The following is a 23,010-nucleotide window of genomic DNA, read 5'->3' as shown; positions in this document are numbered from 1 at the left end:
AGGTGATAGACTGTTTGCCATGCAGTATGTGAAAGACAGGGCTGCTGAAAAATGCACTGATGATACAATTTGGTACATTGATTCAGGGGCATCGAACCACATGACCCCTCACGGTGATTGGTTTACTAATATGGTGGCTGAAAAACATGGCTATGTCTGTACAGGTGATGACACACAGCATAGCATTGAGCATAAAGGCAAAGTACCTCTTGTGGTTCATGATGGCACAAAGAAAAATTTGCATGATGTATTGCATGTTCCTTCGATTTCGAAGAAGTTACTGACTGTCGGTCAGATGATGGAGCAGAACTTGCAGGTTAGATTCAATAAGTATGGCTGCTTTATTGAAGAGTCAGGCAATGGATGCAAGTTGATAGCTCGCGGTCATAAGAATGGCAGAATGTTTACTCTTGATACTACTTTGCCAGAGCTGAATTCAGCTATGTTTGCCCATGGTTCTGACACTATCAGAGATTTGAAAATTTGGCACAAGAGAGTGGGGCATGTGAATTTGCAAAGGCTGCAAATTATGCAGAAAAAACAGCTTGTTACAGGTTTACCGAAGTTCCAATATTCAAATATTGGTCATGTATGCGATGCTTGCCAATTTGGTAAGCACTCAAGGTTGCCATTTGTCACGCATGTAAGGCAGAGTACACGTCCATTGCAGTTAGTGCACTCTGATGTTTGGGGGCCAGCCCATAATGCATCTATGGGAGGCTCGAAATATTATGTGACATTCATTGATGATTATAGTCGCTATACTTGGGTTTACATTCTGAAGACAAAGGATGAAGTGTTTGCTGTTTTTCAGCAGTTTAAAAAACAAGTTGAAAAGGAATTTGACTGCTATATATCTTGCTTGAGAGATCAGATAGCGGTGGGGAGTATGTGTCAAATGAGTTTGACAATTTTCTGGCTGAAAATGGCATACGTAGGCAGCTTACTTGCAGCTACACTCCTCAGCAGAATGGGGTAGCCGAAAGAAAGAATAGGGTTTTGATAGAAGCTGCTCGTGCCATGATGAATGAGAAGAAGATGCCGCTCTATTATATTGCTGAGGCTGTCACGACAGCCATGTATATCTTGAATCGAACTCCCACTGCAAGTATTCATGAGATAACACTGTTTGAGAGGCTGTATGGCTATAAGCCGGATGTAAGTCACATGAAAGTCTTTGGCTGTCTTGCTTATGTGCACATTCCAGATGAGAAAATGAAGAAGCTGGATCCAAAAGCGCATAAGTGTGTTTTCATTGGATATTCGCAGGAGAAGAAGGCATACAAATGCTATGATCCTTCTACCAGGGAAACTTTGGTGAGCAGGGATGTTATTTTTTATGAGATGGGTTATTGGTATGTATCACCGGCTACAGTGCCATCGGATATGCCTTCCACTCATGTATCTACAGTTGATTTGCAGCAGAGCACTGCTATGACAGGACCTAGTAGTCAAACAGTATCCCCATGGACAGGGAGATTGAGGAGCTCACTGTCCACTGACACCAGTATGTCAGTGAGGGGGAGATATGATGTCTTGGACAGCAAAGGAAAAGAGAAAGCTACTAAGGATGCATCTAGTATGATAACACCTGGTAGAATGACTTCTGGCTATGAGTCTGCTGATACTTTAGACAGTGAACTTGGTATTCCGACTGTCTATACGCCTGGTACAAGGCAAAGCAGATACATTCCACCTCATGAGAGAGGGAAATCTAGCAGTGCACCACAGCCTAGACACTCTCGCAGAGGGTCAGATACCCTGTTAACAGATTGACATACAGTGGCTACTCTGCAAAGCATTATGCTTACATGACAAAAGTGATGGAGATCAAGGAACTAGGTGCATATGCTGAAAAAGTGAAAGATGAGAACTAGTGTGCAACTATGGACGAAGAAATGAATGCCTTGGCTGAAAATAAGACATGGGATCTTGTGCCACTGCCTGAAGGGAAAAAGACCATTGGCTGCAAATGGATCTACAAAATCAAATGCAAGTCAGATGGTAGTGTGGAGAGATACAAAGCCAGGCTGGTCGCAAAGGGATATGCCCAACAGTATGGACTTGATTATGAGGAAACATTCAGCCCTGTTGCCAAGATGGCAACCATACGCACCGTGATTGCTTTGGCTGCTGCTAGAGGCTGAAAATTGCAGCAGATGGACGTGAAGAATACCTTTCTTAATGGTGACTTAGCAGAGGATGTCTATATGGTTCAGCCGGAAGGGTATGTTTACCCTAATTTTCAGCATTATGTATGCAGGCTGAAAAAGGCATTGTACGGGCTGAAGCAGGCTCTGAGAGCTTGGCATGCTAGGATCAGTAACTACTTGCAGAGATTGGGATTTGCTGTTGGTAGGGCTGATCACAGCCTATTTACAAAGAAGATTGATAGTGGCTTGGTAGTGCTGGTCATATATATTGATGATTTGATAATCACTCGTGATGATTACTTGGGCATACAGCATGTAATGAAGATGCTGAAATCTGAATTTGACATGAAGAACCTAGGAGAACTGAAGTATTTCTTGGGCATTGAGGTAGTTCCAGCTGAAAATGGTTTATGGCTGATGCAGAAGCACTATGCCATGGAAATGCTGAAGAAGTATGGCATGGCTGAATGCAAACCACTGGATACACCTCTTGATCAGAATGTCAAGCTAGACGTGAGCACTGGAGCTGAAGTAGAGGATGTGACTATGTACAGGCAGATGGTTGGCAGTCTGATTTACTTGACCATCACTAGGCCTGACTTGAGCTATGTTGTAGGGCTCACAAGCCAGTTTATGCAGAAGCCCGGAAAGCCGCACTTGGATACAATTAGACGCATTATGGGATATGTTAAGTCCACTGTAGAGTATGGGCTGTTTTATGTCAGAGATAAGCCCTTGAAACTCATTGGATACACGGATGCAGATTGGGCAGGATGCTCATATGGCCGTAGATCTACGAGTGGATATGCTTTTGGATTTGGTAGCAGCATGATTAGCTAGAGCAGCAAGAAGCAGCCTACGGTTGCTTTGTCGAGTGCTGAGGCAAAGTACAGGGGTGCTGCATTGGCAGCATGCGAGATTTCATGGCTGCTCAAGCTTATGGCTGATTTGGACATACAGGTAGATGCTCCAGTGAAGCTACTATGCGATAATCTGAGTAGTGTACTCTTGGCCATGAATCCAGTATATCATGCCAGAACGAAACACATAGAGGTACACTACCACTTCATCAGAGAGATGGTTCTTGCAGGACGAGTTGATCTCATGCATGTAAAGACTGATGAGCAGGTTGCGGATATCTTTACCAAGTTCTTGGGTAAAGATAAGTTCACTGTTTTTAGACAACTACTGAAACCGGCCTGTTCACTGGAAAGGGCGGTAGTGTACAACCAAAATACATAAATGCTTTCACCCAATTTACAATCGTCCACTTTACCTGAACTTAAAGACACAGAATCAAGAAGACATACAGGAAGCTAGAATGCTCCTGTTGCAACACATACACCCTGTTGGCCCCTAAGTTAGGCGCCCCTTGCGGTATTTCTTTATTTTTAAAAGGAGAGAAAATACAATGAGCTGTCTTTCACCTATTCTAGGTGAAATTTGGCAACGTAACAGTACAATTACTGACCCAAATCAAGTTGACCAGGAGGGGAAACTCTGCCCAAGTCTGAATCTTCTGGTTGGAGTGCAGAATTGACCATTTCAACCTGCTGTATTTACTGGTTCAGACCTGTTCTGAAACCTGTTTACAACTCATATTGTTCCCTGTACTGTTCAGCCCACTGTAATTACTGGTTCAAACCTGTTCTGACACCTGTTCTCAGCTCATATTGTTCCCTGCACTGTCCTACATCATCTGGGCCAAGTGCCCCTTGATTCTGACATCAATTGGGCTCTGAAATAACCTCTGAACAGTCCAGAATCAGAACTGATTTAATGCTGTTTCAAACACTTGCTTGGTGAGGTTAACACCCTCACCTATCCCTGCTGGGAACTGCAAACAACTGCTCCTGTTCCTGAAGAAAAGAGGCTCTTGCCTCATGCAAAAACAGCATATTCCACACAGCTGTACCTGAATCAGAAGAAAGGCCCTTGATTCTGCAACATAACCACACTGTCAGGGGGGGAGAGAGAGAGAGAGAGAGAGAGAGAGAGTAGGAAGCAAGCTCAAGCCTCTGTGCATCATAGACAAGGTAGACCAGCTCTCAAGAGCTCTCCATCTGCAGCAATCCATCTCCCTTTCACAAAAATGAGCCCCCCATGCATTGAAACTCGTTTTTGTACTGCCCTCTCTCTCTCTTTTGGGAATTTATGCCCAAATTGTGACACATGGCATATATGTAACAATTTTCCTGTTTAAACCTTTCGGTCTAAAATTCTCCATCCTTGGTTCAAAATTTGACCTCGGCACACACCAGAGGATTAATCCTTGTACAAAAACGAAGATAATGACGCGAACAGATTCTGGGGTCCAAAAATAGTAACTCCCTAAATTTTAGGAGTTGCTTCCATTGCATCCCCACTAGTCTTCTGACCATCTTTGCAGACTATGGCTACATCCAAATCTGTAATGTAGCTCAACTGAAAGTGAATTTCCACTGATGACCCCACATGGACTAATCTCTTGAAGATTTGTCCATCTTCACTTTGAACTAGTCTCTTCCAAGCTAGTTCTTCAACACACTTATCCATATACACTTTCACAAGTCTCTTCCAGGCTTGTCAATCTACAGTGCTATCAGTCTCTTCCAGACTTATACTGGACCTTAACTGTCCAGTCTTGACTCACTAGACATTCCTGTCCGTTTCACAAACTGGCCATGCAACTCAAGCGTTTAGATTTCAAGAGGGCTAAGAAAAACCAAATAAAATATGTAATAAAGAAATCAACAAAAAGGTAATAGTTGTCAGAGTCTTGTGACAGCTGCTTGGTGTGCAGATGCTATCTTGACCTTGAGGGGGAGTATTAAGACTTCAAGCTCGATCTACTATCTTTGGTATGACCATACTCAACACTTAAGTTGTCCAATTGTACCACACTATGCGGACATTAAATAAGTCGGTGCTTAGGACTTAACTGCTTTGGTGTGAATGGTCCTTTGTGACCTTAGGTTGTACATTCACTAAGTTGTGTGTCGAATGATAATGAAAAAGTGGGAGAGCACTCTGCTCTGATTGTTGCTTCTTCACTCTTGTCTCTGTCTCTGATTGTTAACAAAGATCACCATGGGCCATGCTACAGCTGCCACTCCTTGAGAAGCCCCTCAATCCCTACATCACAAATTACATCATAAGCCCAACGACAAAGAGGCCCATACTCCCCTCACTACTCTACTTCTATACCTCTATACCTCTATTGAAGTCTTTGGTGTTGGCCCAAGCGTGGAGCAATATGGAATTATTTTAATGGAAAATGAAGGAGAATGAAAGAATTAATCAATGCACAACAATATTTGATCACAAATGAAAAGTGGTGTATTAATGGGAAAGAGAGAGAGTACAACGCTTGAGGCGATCAAACTAAGTAATCCCACACTTGTGCAAGTGAGACACGAAGTGTCTTTAAATAATTAAAAATGAGACCCTAACAGCTTAACCATCATAAGAAACCCTGAAATAAACCCTAACCCTAGTGTCACTTAGTGCTTAGGGCACTATCGGCAACAACTGCATTTAATGACAGTTTAAATCACTAGGCAACCCCGATCATAGATCAAAGAGCATCAACGCATAGCCCACAAGATGGCCTACAAAGCCCCCTCCATGAAATGGGCGGTCTGATCTAGGAAAAATGACAAAATCCTAGAAAATAAAAGGAAATATAAGGTCATGGCTGCATAAGTTCATCCAAGTGGATATAGCTAGCTATCTATGATAATACAAAAGTATGACAGATCATGAAACAAATCGAATCAAGTTCAAGGCTTGTCGAAAAACCTGAAACTTTGGTCGAGAAAGTGGATATAGCTAGCTACCTATGATAATACAAAAGTATGACAGATCATGAAACAAATCGAATCAAGTTCAAGGCTTGTCGAAAAACCTGAAACTTTGGTCGAGAAAGAGCCTTCCTAAAAAGATCTCCCAAGTTGTCTTCAGTGGGTACATAAGACAACTCTATTTCTTCAGCTAGCATCCGCTCATGAACATAATGATAACGAACTTCTATATGATTTCTATAGGCATGAAACACTGGGTTCCGCGCAGTGACCAAAGCACTCTGGCTATCATTGTAGATAAGTGTTGGAGCTGTCTGGCTCACATGAAGATCTACAAGTAACTTGAGGAGCCAAACACACTCCATTATGGCTATGAACGTTGCTCTATACTCAGCTTCACAACTAGAAGTAGCGACTATAGTTTGTTTCTTGCTGAACCAAGAAACAAGAGATGTACCCAAGAAGAAGCAGTTGGCGCTATGAGAACCAATCACTGTCAGAATATTCATACAAAGAGAGTGAAGAATCAGCCTTGTAGAAAAGGCCAAAATCCTAGGTGAATTTAAGATACCGAAAGACACGCTTCACTGCCTGCCAATGAGGTACTGAAGGGCTGTGCATATATCTACTCAACTGAGAGACAGCAAACTGAAGATTGGGCCTCGTGTGACATAGATAAATCAAGCATCCAACAACCTGTTGATATAAAGTAGTATCAAAGGATCCACTACCATCATCAAAAGTGAATCTAAAACCAGGCTCCAAGGGAGTACACACGAGCTTACAATCCTCAAACTAAAAGCACTGAAGAAAATGTCCAATATACTTGGATTGTGTCATAATGATGGCTCCCTCAATGGTGGCAAATTGGATACCCAAATAATAGTGAAGTAGACCAAGATCTAAAATAGTAAATGTTTGCCGTAAATCAGCCTTGAATGCTACCATTTAACCAGCATTGGCCCCAGTAACAAGCATGTCATCAACATAAAGCACAAGAATAATAAAATCAGATCCCTAATGTCGAATGTAAAGAGTAGCTGCCGAAGGGCTATTCTAAAATCCAAGATGCAATAGATGAGAATGTATGCAGGCATACCAAGCCTGTGGAGCTTACTTTAAACCATACAAAGCCTTCTTGAGGCCATAGACTTTGTGCTCAAAGCCTTTAATTGCAAATCTTGGAGGCTAAGAAACATATACCTCTTCAATAAGATATCCATGGAGATATGTGGTCTTGATGTCCAGCTGATGTACCTCCCAATGAAAGTGGGTGGCAAGGGCAGCAACACTCCCAATGGTAGTGATGCAAAAGGTAGGGGCAAAAGTCCCCTCAAAGTCGATTCCTTGCTGATGGGCATAACCCTTATCAACAAGGCGAGCTTTGTACCTGTCAATAGAAACATCTGATTTTCTTTTAATTTTATAAACCCATTTGGTACCTATTGCATGCTTGCCATGAGGCAAGTCACATAGCTCCCAAGTGTCATTCTAATGGATGGAATCAATCTTTGCCTTCATTGCTTCCGCCCAACAATCATCTGAAAAAGCATCGTTATAACATAGAGGTTCTTCATTGCATGCTATAGCCACCAATGCACATGCAAGAAGATTACCTTGATCCTTACGACAAAGACTCGTGTGTAGGCAGCCAAAGGAAGAGGTTGTTTGCTGTCCCAAAGAGTGTCTAGAGCCAGCAAGGGACTCTTTTCGGCTGCTGAATTTCAGCCCTTGTATACTCCAATTGATCAAGAATAGGGGACTGCTTATCAAACAAGATATCATGATGCTGTTGCAGCCATAAATCAAGCTGAATAGACTACTGTAATAAGTCTGTAGGTGGTGGAAATGAAGACTGAGAAGAAGAATCAGCCAAGGAACCATTCAGCAAAGACATCACGATTGACAATAACCTTCCTTGTAGAGGGTTGATAAAGATGGTACCCTTTACTTTCAGCACTATATCCAATAAATATGCAACAAACAGCCTTATCATCCAACTTATGCCTTTTTTGAGAAGGCACGTGAGCATACACCAATGATCCAAAAATCCTCATATGAGAGAGAGAAGGCTTGGAGCCAATCCATGCCTCGTAAGGAGTAATGGTGCATAAATCTCTTGTGGGACACCTATTCAAAGCATAAGTGGCACATAGAATAGCATCGAACCAAAAAGAATTAGAGGTAGATTTTTACTTCCAACATGAATATTGCCATCTCCATAAGTGACCTATTCTTCCGTTCCACTACTCCATTTTATGGTAAGGAATAAGGAATGGTGCATCGAGATGCAAGATACTCTGAAAACTGTTTGGAAAGATATTTATTCCCCCTATCGGTGCAAACGGTCCAAATGTGAAAGCCACTTTGATCTTCCACCATAGCAATAAAAGTGTTGAAGCAAGAGAAGACTTCAAACTTAGATTGCAGCCCATATACCCAAGTGAATCGGGATTTATCATCTATGAATGTGATAAAATATAGAAATCCACCAATGGATTTTATCTACATAGGACCACAAACATCACTATGAAGGAGATGCAAAATAGATGGCAAATGAACATGAGAATCCTTAGGAAGGGAGAATCAATACATCTTACCGAGTAAGCAACCTTCACAAATGTGATTTGATGGCAAGTGAATTTTTGGAATATCTTTGTGAAGATATGCTAGGGTTTGCGCTAAGGAAACACAACATGTACAACCAAGACTGAAACACAAAGACTCAAAAAAAGACAAGTAAAACTCAAACCCTAAACGCAAAACACAAAAACTCAAAACTCAAACACAGAGAGAAGAAACTCTAAAGTGAATGAATGTTGTAATTGAATCTAAGAGTGTACAATATGCCCAAGGGCAAAGTAATGCAATGTCAGAGAGTGACATCCACCAAAGACAGATCCCAAGTGCTTTGACCACCAGTCGAGTGTCGAAGTGCAGAAAACACCAAACGCTAATCACCAAAGTGTCACGGAACTAAGGAGACTGTGAGAGTGCGCTGCGGAAGAGGAAATACGAACACGGAGGGAGAGAGAGAGAGAGAAAGCAGAAAATAAGGAAGAGAAATCTGCACTGACTGAAATGAATGCTGAATACACTGAAATGGACTGATCAGTCCCTGCACGCAGCCCACAGCGTCAGTGAGGGCACCAGATCAGGCTGATGATGATGGCAGCACCACCATGGGGGAGGAGTGTAGATGTCCCATCTGCGGGATCCACCTGAGGCCGGGGAATAGGAACAGAAACAAGCTCCCAAAGATCGAAGGAGTCCAAGATACACTCCACCTTGCAGGACCATAGAGAAAATTTGGAGCCATCTAACCGGTCCTCTTTGGGCAGTTGAGGAAGTACGGGTACCTGTACAGGGGGTACCAAAGGCTGCATCTTCGGCCCACTGGAAGGGGATCGCTGAGAGACATGAATAGAAGGGGGACGGGAACGAGGAATAGACTCCGTATGACGATCCTCGCGATAGAAATCACGCCTCCGTTCAGATGAATGTCGAGACAAAAGCTCATCATCTGAGTCATCAAAACCTGTAGACTGATGATAAGACATCTTCTAAATCTGCAAAACACCAAAGAAAACTGTGCCAATGCCGAAGAATGACCACCAGAAGGGTCACCAACCACCAGAAGAACCACCAAACTCCAGGAAATCAGGTCGCCTATCACCAGGAGGTGAAAACGCAGCTGTGTAGGGCACAAAATCCGGAGGGAAAGTTGCCAGGCACCAAAACGCAGCCCAGAAGAGAAGCGCCAGCTGGAGATGAGCCGCCAGGAGGGAAAACGACCACCTTGGATGCAAAACGCAGCCTGTAGTGGAGTCGCCCAGCTGAAGAGAAGGCCGCCCAGCTGAAAACGCAAGTAGACAGGGGCTGGTTGATGACGTGGCAGCCTCTGGAAGGGGCTGATGCAGCAAACGCAAATGTATAGACCACCTGGAGGGGCCGCCTGGCTGTTGGAGAGAAGGGGGGCAGCAACAGATGATAGGTGTGGTGTCTCTCCAGTCGATGAAGACCTCCGTGCTCTCAGTTTGGCGATGATACCATGTGAGAGTGCGCTGCGGAAGAGGAAATACGAACACGGAGGGAGAGAGAGAGAGAGAAAGCAGAAAATAAGGAAGAGAAATCTGCACTGACTGAAATGAATGCTGAATACACTGAAATGGACTGATCAGTCCCTGCACGCAGCCCACAGCGTCAGTGAGGGCACCAGATCAGGCTGATGATGATGGCAGCACCACCACGGGGGAGGAGTGTCGGAATCTGCAAGAAGACAACTGACCAAGTGGGGAGGGGGGCTGCCAATAAATAGGCAACGGACAAACCCTAACCCTAATCCTAAAATGGGCGCAAACCCTAAAATGGGCGCAAACCCTAAAAATGCCCTAAAATGGGCGCCCCACAACAGTGACCAAAAAGTGGCCGGGCAGCCAGTGGCTGCCCACTAAAAGAGGCCAAAAAGAAATACACATCCTAAGATAGCCAGTCAAGAGTGACTAGCCTCCCCCATCATAACACATGACAGACATGTCAGAGCTCCTAATGTCCTCGTCTGACTCAGACTGAGGCTCACAGGCAGGAGATGACAAGGCATGACAAACATGACTGCTAACAGAGACAACAAGAGAGGTATTTGCTCAAGTAGATGGCCTGCTCCACAACAAAAACGCAAATACTACAACAATCGCCTAGTGGGAGAGATGGCAACAACCTCTCTCCTTGCACCAAATGTTGAAAACACAGGTTGATCACATGATATGACGATAGAGATGGAGACCTCCAAACAACAAGTCAATGGCTGAAAACAGGCCGCCTAGGGCTCGATAGTGATGGGCTGCAGACGATGATGGCTAGACAATAGATGGTAGGTGGCTGATGGCTGAAATCTGCATAGTAGAGTGAGAAACCGACACAAAAGAATGAGGCTCAATGGTGGACAACCTGTCTATTTATAGATATTAAAGGATACCCCAAAAAATTAGGATTTTAGGGGACCACTGAAACTCTCTCGAACCGCGCAACAAATTTGTGTTTTTCATTAATTAAGCATGTTTTGGGGCTGTTTAAAATGCTAATCGGTTGTAAAGCGTGTTCTAGCTCAACATTTTGACTATATCCTTTGACTAGAGCTTGACCAATGCTCAATAGTTAATGCATGTCACATCATGCAAGCCCACATCGAGTAATTGGTGCCGTCAACATAGAAACATGAAACGGGAAACAGGGACCGGGACGAGAACGCCAAACCTAGGGAACGGGGACGTGGGAACGGGGACGGCATTTAAAAAATTAAAATACATGAAAAAATTTAATATTTCACTCATAATCCATGTGGACTTTGGAGTATTAAAACTTAAACCAAGGTATATATTCCACAAGGACAAATCATTTTAAGTTTTAACTTTAAGATATCATGCATCATTCTAAAACTACTCATTAGAAATTGAATTGCGACTTACAAGGCTCAAGAGGTAAGCTATTCAATTATAAATAATAAAATGCATAATACATATGCCATAAATGATTGAACAATGAACAATGAACTAAACTTTAAGCTTTAAAGTCTAAGCTGAAAGAACGTGTCTATGGCCCCATTGCCAAAAGACTTAAAAGATTACAAATATGAAATTGAAGTCTAATCTTTGAAAGAACATGCTCATTGCCCCAAAAAAGACTACAAATATAAAGTCTAATCTCTAGACTAAAGCAAAATGCAGCATGTCAAAATAGCCCAAAGGGCAACTGCAAGACTGCAAGACTCAAGTATAAATATAATATCGGCATGGCACAACTATCAACAGCCCAAGTATCACACTGTCATCAATGATCATAATATCATATACAATGTACATGTGTCATGTATCATGAGACTCATGATAAGTAAACTAAATCAAAGATCATGATCATGATCTGAGGCTACTCTAGCTACTCCTGAAGTGCCAGCCTCGTCATCGTGTATCATGAATTGCTGCATCTCCCTCAACATCAGCATGTGTCTCCTCTTCTTGCTGCATCTCCCACTCTGTGAATGGATCGAGCTTTGTTATCATACTATTACATAACATCCTCAAATTAGCATTAACGAATACTAGATCGTTTGCCCTCTCCACACCAAGGTGGTTCCTCTTCTTTGAAGCAATGTGAGCGTATGTACTCCACAATTGCTCCAAACAAGAGGAGCTAGCTGACTAACTCAAAATACGGATGGCTAGTTGCTGCAACTCAAGACCATCGAAACCATAGTCCTCCCACCACAAAGCTACCCCAATCTTACAGCGATCCTCCTATGCATCCCCACAACAAAAAGAACCCCTAAAGGTCCCATAACATGAAAGTTGTCTAGTGTCATGATCAGGCACTATACGAGACAATATAAGTCTCCATGCATCCATAACCTCAGTGTCATTCTCCCGACCCTTGCCCTGGAACTTAGGATCCACAACAAATGCAGTTGCATGCATGGGTGAGCTATAGGAGTTCCACCTCGTCACAACTAAATGGCGTATCTCCTCATACACCTCATCATTTGGTGCAAACTCCTGAAACTTTTCATTCAGCCTATCCATAGCCTCATATACCTTGCCAATGCAAGGTTGCATAGCATCCATAACCCTTAATAAATGTACAATAGGTGATGCCATATCATCTATCCGCTTTACATCATCCCAAAAAGTGGAGTTATTTGCTTTTTCCAAGCATAAGATACCTGTAGGAGTATCTGCCAATGTTGATGAGGTAAACTCATCACTAAGAAATAACTGCCTCAAGGCACCACTACATTCTCTTAACCTGCCTAGCATCAAGAAGTTAAAGCCAAATCTGGTATGAGAGTATTTTAAAAGTGTCTTCTTCGACCGCAAAGAGAAGTGATAGCGAAGAAACTGGTGATTCAAAACAAAGCTAACCATTTGAGCTCCTTGCTCTATGACAGGTGTAATCCATGACAGGTTACCAATATCCTTTAGTAGGTTGTTCAAGCAATGAGCCATACGATATGAAGCTGTGATATGCAGATAATATCCCTCGATAATAGCACCTGCTGCCCTATTTGCGGGCTCTCCATCTGCAACAAATCCCACAATATGCTCTCGGCCAATAAGCTCAACACCTGTAACCCACTCTGTTGCAAGTGCATCTTCTGACTTTCTTGTCCCCGATGCATCATGTGAAGATATAAAATACATTTACCCACGAGAATAAGCAACCATAACATGAATGGATTGCTTGCATGTATCACTCCAACCATCAGCAATCAAGGAAACTCCAGTCCACATGCTCTTTCTAGTCACTGTTGCTTGCTCAACAAGGCGCTTTTTCTTGTCGAGCAAAGTGGTACGTAAGGTCTCTGATAATGGAGGTACATACGAAGCGCCATCTCACGAATCTTCTTGCACATCAATTTAAAATACTCTGACTTGGCTGCACGAAATTGAATGTGATCATGATAAAAAAAGCGTACCACTGATGTATCCACCTCTTCCTTCTTCTTGGGATCCCGACTAGCATCAAATATGCTCTGTCTATGTGCAACGTGTGGCATTGTTGATGCCATGGCTGATGCAATGCCTGCAGTAGGTGTGGAGGTAGCAGTTCCTGATAATGACCCTGCTCTAGATACATCTGATGGGGATGCTGTCACAAAAGTTGCAGGGTCAACTGCAACACATCGTGGTCTAAATGCAAGATAAGCTTGTTAACCTACTACACGGTCACAAAGCTCCCTTTGCTTCTCCAAGGTCACATTCAGACAAAATTATACCTTTGAATTTGGCTCATGTAGGAGATGAGCTCGGACCTGATCATGCATTAAATATTAAAATGGAACAAGTGGCAATTGGTATTCCATATTCTAATAATTAACTTTAAAAAATCAAAATCAATAAAAATTCGAAATACAAATGCTCAGCTTAATGGATTACCTTGTTTGCTCCACTAGTTCGCTTGTATGGGCAAAGCTTACAAGTCCATGGTCGAGATCCTCCACCACTCAATGGGCGATCAGCATTTACTTCTTCCCACCATGACCAATCATCGAACCTTCCTCGACCACCAACCCGACGAGCGGGGCGGGAAGATGAAGCCATTTCAGGCTGAAAATTGAAGGCTCAAGAGTCGAAAGAAGGAAACATTGAAGGCTCAAGATGAAGCCATTTCAAGCTGAAAATTGAAGGCTCGAGAAAAGGGAGAAGGCTGAAGAGTCAAGGCTCACTCAAGAATCGAGAGAGAAGGGGAAAGGAAAGAAGGGAGAAGAAGAAGAGGAGAAAAATGGAAACTTGGAACTTGGAGAAGAAGGAAGACTCAAGAGAAGAGGAGAAGGAGAAAGAGAAGGGAGAAGTGAAGAGAAGGAAGAAGGGAGAAGAAAGAGAAGGAAGAGAAGGAAGAGAAAGAAGAAAAAAGAAGAGAGATTGGAAGCGGGAGGAGACGAGGGACTCGCCGCTGGCGGCTGGGACTGGCGCAGCACAACAAGGAACGGGGGGCGCTGTGGACTGGTCACGAGGGCAGGAACAACGGGCAAACAATCTCGAGCGGGAGCAGCACGCAGGAGCCGGGCGAAACGCGCAGTTGCAGACGATCCGGGCAAGAGCAGCGACCGGCTGAAGGTAAGTGGTGCCACATGGCGTTCCCTGTCGAAACGTGTTCCCTGCTGCGTTCCCTGTCTGAAACGGGACAGGGAACGTTCCACCAATTCGGAACGCATCCCACGACGGCTTCGTGTCGGGGACGGCAATTCCACGTGCCGAGGGGCCATTCCGGCCACTTCCTATCACTATGGCCATCAAGCTTGTCGTTAGCACCAAGCATGCCCAACAAATCATTATTATTTCAGGCCATGAGTGGAAATCGACAATAAAATAATATTTTTCAAGTGAAGAAAGAGAATATATGCCCGAATAAAAATAAATCACTGATAGAAGAGTTGTTCTCCACCTCAATGAAGTCAAATAATATGGAGGATAATAATTTTTCTTGCTGTCTTTATGTTGAGGAGACAAACAAATATGCAAAATTTTCAGAAATAAAATATTACCCAATCAAGGCAGCAATCAGCAATGTGCTGAAATCAGAATTAATGGCTGAAAGTGCTCCAATAATGCAGACAGCAGCAGAATATACTGAAAAATCGCCCAATAATACGACAAAATAATAAAACTTGTCTTCAATATCGGGAAAAAAACAGGGGCAGCGGCCAAATAATACGATTTTCATTCGTATTGATGAATTTCAGAAAACCCCCAGATTTTCCAAAGAAATTGGGGTGAAATTGGGCTTAAATGAAGAAAGGCCCCAAATTGTATCAGGAAATTGAAGAGAAGTTTGACCATTTTTGTGAAATTTTTACCCAAATGGTGTTCAATGTCGCGCCACAAGGTGAATTGAGCCACAATATCGATGAAATTTAATGAATTTCAGGAAAGCCTCAAATCTTCCGAAGAAATTGGGGTGAAATTGGACTTGAATGTCGAACAGCCCCAAATTTTATCGGAAATTTGAAGAGAGATTTGACAATTGTTGTAAAATTTTTACCCGAAAGATGTTTGATGTCATACCAATTGATGAATTGGCCCTCAATGTCGATGAAGAATGGTGAGTTTTTTAAAAGCCCCAAATTTGGTGACAAAATTGGAGTGAAAATTTGATCAATTTTTTCAAAAGCCCCAAATTCAATGACGACAGTCGGCTAACTTCTTCAATTTGATATTGAAATTTGTGAATTTGATGGAAGCTCCAAGATGTCTAGCATGGATTTGAGCTAAATTGGAAAATTTTTGACAAAAACCCCAAATTTTGGCCCAATTGTGCTTGAGAAGGTGCAACACAAAACAAGGCTTTGCTGGTATAATAATGGAGAGAAATAATTGTAAAGAACAATTTTAATGTCGAGGCTGTCGAGCATAAGGCAGCAAGTCCACGATTGACATGGAGCGGGATGATGGTCAGTAGCTTCTCCGTGTTGAACACGTGCGTGTGTAGGGCAGCAACTAGGTCATGAGGCTGTCCATACATGTTAAGCAGCGGCATGACGGGCTTAACGATTAACAAATATGGCAAACATGTGAGTTGAGGCACAAGTTGTCAGTTCGTGTCTCAACAAACAGCACATGACAAGTCGACGTGTAGCCAACATATCCGCAATCCAGGACAGCACGACAGAATTGAGAAGCCAAGCAATGCATTGCGATGTTTGACATGGTAACCAACAGGCGTATCAAATGCGGGCATCAAATTGCACGGCGTCGTGGCAAGGGCTCCAAGCAACCAACACAGTTGGGTGTCACGGCTTGGAGCGTGGACAAGGCAACAAGATGGCAAACGGCAGACATAACAATGAATAATGCATGTGTTGGTAAACAGGTCGGTGATGAGGCAACTATGGCCTAAGACAAGTGACGATGACGACAAAGGGGACTGTCGATGATACTGCAAGTCGTCTTTGGCACATTGTTTGCTCAGTAGATACAGAGTGAAGCCTTGGACAACAATTGGTGCAAAACACGCAAAGATAGTGGCTGCAATCGCCAATGAGAGAATTAGAGCCAATGTGAGGGCAATGGCTTGAGGGGCAGCCATCCGAGCAAGGGCTCAACAGCCAATGGCTAGTGGAAAATGATTGCAAGCAATGGTGAGCACGATGAGCGAACTTCGCTTTGATACCACTATTGGCCCAAGCACACAGCAATTGTGTGATTAATTTAATGGAAAATGAATGAGAATGAAAGAATGCATAACAATACTTGATCATGAATGAATAGTGTATTAATGTGTGTGTGTGAGAGAGAGAGAGAGAAAGAGTACAACGCTTAAGGTGATGACACTAAATAATGCCAAACTTGTGCAAATGAGGCACAAAGTGTCTTTAAATAATAAAAAATGAAACCCTCACGGATTAATCATATTAGGACACCCTAAAAAAAACCTAACCCTTGTGCCACTTGGTGCCTAAGACACTAGGGACAACAACTGCATTTAATGACAGTTAAAATACCTAGGGAGCCCAGATCATGGATCAAAGGGCATCAACGCGTAGGCCACAAGATTGTCTACATTTGGAACATCCATCAGAGGGGAAGCTAGAGAAGAAACAATCTCCTCTTCTGTAAATGGAGTTCAAGAAGTATAAACTCCACTAGAACTAGCTCAGGTGCCTAACTATCACTTAGATCTCCAAAATAGGGTGCTCCTCACCCCCCTTTGAAGTTAGCAACTCCACGAACCACATATCTTGATCATATATCTTGTACCCTTGTGATTGAGAGAGCAAACACTTGTTTCTTAGAATCCAGCTCGATCTTATCCCTCTTTTTCTTTGGAATATGAATAAAAGTATCACATCCAAGCACCTTGATATAGGAAATGTCTGGCTTTAGCCCAAAATACACCTCAAAAGGAGTCATACTTGTAATAGCAAATGTAGGTGACTGATTTAGAATATGAACTACAATGGCCATTAGTTCAGTCCAAAGACATTGAGGTGTCTCCCAATGCTCCAACATAGTTCAAAACATCTTGATCATACTTTTATTCTTCCTCCACAAAATACCATTCTCTTGAGAAGTGCTCATGTTAGCATCCTCGAAGATGAACCAATCCTTAAAATGTGAAAAGGCTTCAAACTTTAGTGCTAGAAAATATGCCCAAGTCCTCCTCCTGTAATTATCCACATACCGAAGTCCTCCTGTAGTTATCCACAATCAACATAAAGTAAAGACTCCCTTTGAGTGACTCTGTTCTCATCGGTCCACATCAATCTGTAGAAACAAGCTCCAAGGGTCCCTTTGCCCTTCTCAAAGCCTTTCTCCGAATCACATCTCTATGGTGTTTACTATGGATGCAAGATACAAATGGCAAATGGCTCATAATCCACACACAAGTGGTCACAAGCTACCTCCCTAAGTCTCTCATAGTTGAGGTGGCCATACCGAGCATGCCATAGCTCAAACTGAGACAGAGAAGTACTGAGACAAAGAAGTAAGAAGAACAAAAGTACAAGATAAGGAACTCCGCATCTTATAAACACCATTCTCCTTGCACCCTTGGCAAAGCACTTGTCTCGTCTTTCCATGAAAAATCCAACATGAGTCCCTATTAAACTCAACCATAAGTCCAAGTCCACAAATCTTGCTCACCAAAGGGAGATGATATCCCAAGCTTGGAAACTAAAAAACCTCGAAAGTATGAGCACTACCATGCCCATCTGGAATCAACTGCATATCACCCTTACCCTATGTAGGAACTGAAGAACTATCACTAATCAGAATGTGCCCATGCATATGGGCAAATGCCATCTAGAGAAGAAGTCATGTGGTGGGACGAGTCACTGTCCACAATCCACTCTCAAGTCTGTGGGGCCATCAATGCTACATCAGTGGGATCCTAGGATTCAAGTTACCAATTGCCTGAATTTTGAGTTCATGCGGCAAATGAAGGACCTGAATCTCCTCAATCGAGCGTCTATCTGCTTTACAAGTAGAAATCTGGCAAACAAACGACTTTCAACTTCCTGCTGTTAATCAATGCAACGCAGCTTGAAGCCTATCGCTGGACTGGAAATGACAACAGGGTTTTCCCCGTCATCATTAGAACCAAAATGCAAGCCGATTCCTGTAGTGGCTATTGATAGCGCGCCTCCATTTTTCCTTCTTTCTCGTTCGCCAGGAGGAGTTTCGTAAAGCACTATGTAAGCAACGTTTCTCTAAAATCATGTGATAGACGCGCACTGAAAATTAGCTTTGTGTCATGCATCTTTCCTTATAGAGCAACTTCTGCTAGACATGGCGGGAGACAAGGAAGGAAAAGAAAAGGCGATCAACGAATTTTTGCCACTAACCTGAAACGCACGATCCAGGGGAGTCATCATCACCGCTATCCCAGGGAGGAGACGTGGAAGCAGGAGACGCTTCAAGCTGCTCCCAGGATCGCCATTCCGCACCGTTAGAATCTGCGGCGTCGAACTTGCACAATTTGTGCAACGACGGAGCAACCTCGGAGCAACTCGCGCCTTCCTCGTCCCTGCAAGCCATGCCGAAAGAGCGAGGGGGAGGGAGAACAAGACGACGACGACGTCACAATGGTAATAATAACGATGGGAGAGGTGCCGTGAATTGACGTGGCTGGGGAAAGAAAAAAATTTAGGGCATAAGTACTCTGCGCAGAGAGGACGGTAAGGGACCGGAAGGGGAGGAGGAGGAAAAAACCCTAGCTTCCCTTAGAGAAAGGGGGGAAGTGAAGGCTGGCTATGGCGAGGCAGAACAAGATGAAGATGATGGGATTTAAAAAGAGAGAGAAAATAAAAGAACAGAAAGAAAGCTGTGCTCAAAAAGAAGAGACCTTTGCTAGTGAGGACCATAACGTGCCCAAGAGAATTTAATGGAAGACCTTTTTTCTTCTTCTTCTTCTTCTTCTTCTTCTTTTAAAAATCGGCTTCACCTATCTAACGACCCCTACCCTCTCTAGCAAAAAAAAAAAACAAGCTTTGGAGAACTGGCTACATAGATTATGTGCACTTGCACATGGTGATGTGTAAACGTGTCCCCATCACTCAACATGTGGGTGTGGAAAATGAATAGACTTGGAATACTACCAACACAAATTTTCACTAGCAAGTTGACCAACAAAGCCTGTTGGTAACATTGCGCCCCTCACAATTTTTGTGAGAAACCCCCTTTGATCACAAAAAATAGTACGTATAGCATACTAGTTTGTCTAATTCATTCATAATTGAATTGTTTTCTTGGAATAAAAGTACTTTACTTGTCTTTGTTACATTTAAGCAAAAGGTTAGCACACCCACCCCGGTCCATCCTACGAGTTGCGCAATTGTCTCATAGGCACAACACTACTAAATGAGTTGTTGCAAAGAAAGTATGAAAAGAAGAGTAAGCGACTCAAATTCACACCTTTTCTAGCCTTTCATGATAGCCGAGGTTTGGCGAGGGCATGGTATCAATGTGTAACCCCTTAGGTCGTCGAAATAAATTTTAAGCTTGTAAAATAGTTAAGATGACACACTCGTAATAAGGAATTGCTCGCATTGTCGTGAGCAAGCACCTTGATTGCAAGGCAATATTGGTGAGCTCGCTCACAAGACAATACTTCCACTCTAACACCAAGTCGTGAATTAGGAGACGAATCAGAGGCTCAACCATGGCTCCCAAAGCCTCATAAGTTAGTCTTGCAACATAGCCATGCGACATCCTCCAAGAGAACAAGCAAAATTTCATTGAGTGGTAGCAAAAGTCGCTACCATATCCAAATAAAAGCTAGTGTTGGAAAGAGCAACGAACTAACTAGAACAATTAGGCCAGCAACTTTGGAGGTTGCATTGAACCTTGGTACATTGCTACATGTTATGTCAAGCCCTCACATATTGAGAAACCCCGGCAAGAAGAAGTCTCTAGTACATTGGTTTCCAAGGAAGAAGACCGAATTCTTCTTAGAGCACAAGATCCAAATATTGCAAGATTGGCTAAGGGTCCTCATGTTATTTTCCACTATTGGTGCAATTATTGCATTGATAAGAATCTAATGATTGTGAAGGAAGGGGAATCTCCTTTCCTATAATCCTACATACTATGTATACTTCTCCCATAAAGTATCATTGTCTACACTTGCAAGGCAATTTTTTTTACAAAATAAGAGATTGCAAGCACCCTCAAAAAAAAATCAACACAATCCCTGTGCTTTTAGCTTAACATAAATGGACTGATTGATTTTTGAATTGAAAAAACGGGTCTCTCTCTACTCTGATTAAGATAATAATGCGAAATGATCAACCATTAGTTGTGTTTATTAGGGGTAAAGGCACATGTGCCTAACCATTGGTGTGCAAAGAAAGATCAATGTGTAACCCGGGTCACCAAAATCAATTTTAAGCATGTAAAATAGTTAAGATGACACACTCATAATAAGGAGCTGCTCACATTGTCATGAGCAAGCACCCCAATTGCAAGGCAATGTCGATGAGTCTACTCACAAGATAGTCTTTCAGTTATAACACCAAGTCGTGAATTAGGAAACAAATCAAAGGCTCAACCATGGCTTCCAAAGCCTCAGAAGTTAGTCTTGCAACATAGCCATGCGGCATCATCCAAGAGAAAAAGTAGATGTTCATTGAGCGGAAGCAAAAGTTGCTACCATATCCAGATTGAAGCTAGTGTTGGGAAGAGCAAAGGACTGACCACAACAACCAAGGCAACCGAGAGCTCGAGCCCCCAACCTGGCATTGCTTCACCTTCCATTCAAATACCTATAGCAATTCATGGTCATGGGTAACCATAGCTTCAACCATCAAGGTATGCATTGAGCTCCATCTTCTCCTGGCTACTTTCCACCACTTGTGGCTTGTTCCAGGGCTTCCCTAGGTCCTACTAGAACTCCCCTTGTCCCGCCTTCCACTCAGCAATGGTAGCAAGAATGACCAACAACTCAACATGAATTGTGCCAGTTTATTGACCTCCATCTCTAATCAGTCTACTCCTCATCTTCAACTTCTGAGCTCCTGAGCACTATTGGGCATTAACTTGGCATTGTACTCTATACTTTGGGATTGAGCTTAGACATCGTTTGAAGCTCTCGGGATCAGCCATCGTCTCACAAATTATGACAATTTGCTATATAGTTCAAGATAGCACTTACCTTATTGTCTAGAGGCCACTTATGCTTCTTGGAATGTCTATTTGATGCCCTGTTAGCCATGGTCATGGTCTCACAGTATATTGATCATGTATAGTTCTATGTGTGAGACAGCCTCTAATTGTCTCATGAAGTTCTTTGCCTCATGAAGTGTAGTTTTTGGGTAGTTGTAAAAAGGTGACCTGATGAGATATTTTCACGTATCCTTCTTATCTATCTGATCATCTCTAATGTCTAATTCTGATGTATGATGGATTTACTTCAAAATATGAAGGATTTGGCAATTGGTGCCATCATTTCTAGTGTATTTGTTCTATTTACAGCATGCTTTATGCATTATGGTTCTTATTCTTTGATTTGTAGTGCTGAGTAGAGTAGATCTATGTTGTCATATGATTATTTTTGAGTTTCTGTGATTTTTGGGCATGATATGGAGTATTTGCTTCATGAAATATTCTCTGTTCTTTTATGCATTCTGCATAGAAAGGGTAGCAACATGCTCACTTAAGAATTCTATGTCAATATTATGAGATGCTATTGGACTGATTTGAGAACACTTTTGGCTCGGTTTTCTTAGAGATTTCACTACTACAATAACAGGGCCGAATGTCATTTATATGGAAAAAGCATATGCCTCTTGTCATTTGTGTTGAAATATTTGCAATCACACCTACTTTAGTCCCTTTGTGAGGAGCAATGAGGGCTCATGACCAGAATCCCATATGCACAGTAGGAGAAAGTACCACCACTCAATTCCTATAAAGCATTGTACTTGCACTCTTTTTCTAATGCAATGATAGTACTCTTTTCTTTCCAGTAAAGTGTCATGTCACTGTCAATACACAAGATTGTGTTTATGAGTCCAAGTCTCAATCTTGGAGCCTAATTCACTTGTGTAACAATTTGTCCTTGTCAAGTTCAATGTCTTCATAAGTTCCTTTGTCCTCTTTCAACCTCCATAGCTTCCGCATCTGCCATGCTCTAGATCCCGCGTATTTTTACATGGCATCAGAGCTCAGTCGAGCATGGCACTACTCCTCCACCTTCATACTACTCTCATCTAGCTCAACTTGAGCTCAGTCCAGCTTAGGACAAGTCCAATACCTCATCTCCCACTCCTTCTTCTCCACTTGACCTTGTGGCAGCCATAGCCAGCAGTACCTTGCCTGCTCGAAGCTCTCATAACTTCCTCTACCGGCCAAATCTTACCGAGCTTCCTTCTGGAGAAGTGTTCCCCCGCTACTAATGGTTCTCTGCATCACATAAGATCCTGAGATTGCCCTACTTGGAGCTCAGCATTGTCACTTCTGTCAGTTACTGTCATAACCTCAGTCTGTGGCCTGAAGAACATACCCACCTTGGAGGAGCTGGATCTCTAAATATAGAGCATATCTTCATGAACCTTCTTCTAGACAAATCTTCCTCAACATCAGGCGCTC

At 42.8% G+C, this 23,010-nt stretch overlaps 1 protein-coding gene across 3 annotated transcripts in view; it reads right to left on the bottom strand.

The window, feature by feature from the left end:
* LOC148027927 (uncharacterized) overlaps positions 1-19,301 on the bottom strand; it is a 66,493-nt gene extending 47,192 nt beyond the window's left edge. The window contains exon 1 of one of the 3 annotated variants that reach the window (XM_087689624.1): positions 19,268-19,301. In XM_087689624.1, coding sequence (XP_087545750.1) covers positions 19,268-19,286 — 19 coding nt within the window. In that variant the 5' untranslated portion in view covers positions 19,287-19,301. The other 2 variants (XM_087689623.1, XM_087689622.1) reach the window with 2 other exon arrangements.
* Positions 19,302-23,010: the final 3,709 nt, after the last annotated feature.

This window comes from Lygodium microphyllum, chromosome 12 (genome assembly GCF_053477565.2).
Source record: "Lygodium microphyllum isolate KBCC chromosome 12, Lygodium_microphyllum_v1.1.10, whole genome shotgun sequence".
NCBI classification, from domain to species: Eukaryota; Viridiplantae; Streptophyta; class Polypodiopsida; order Schizaeales; family Lygodiaceae; genus Lygodium; species Lygodium microphyllum.
The sequence above is the reverse complement of the archived record's forward strand: the minus strand, read 5'-3'. Positions and strand labels throughout refer to the sequence as shown.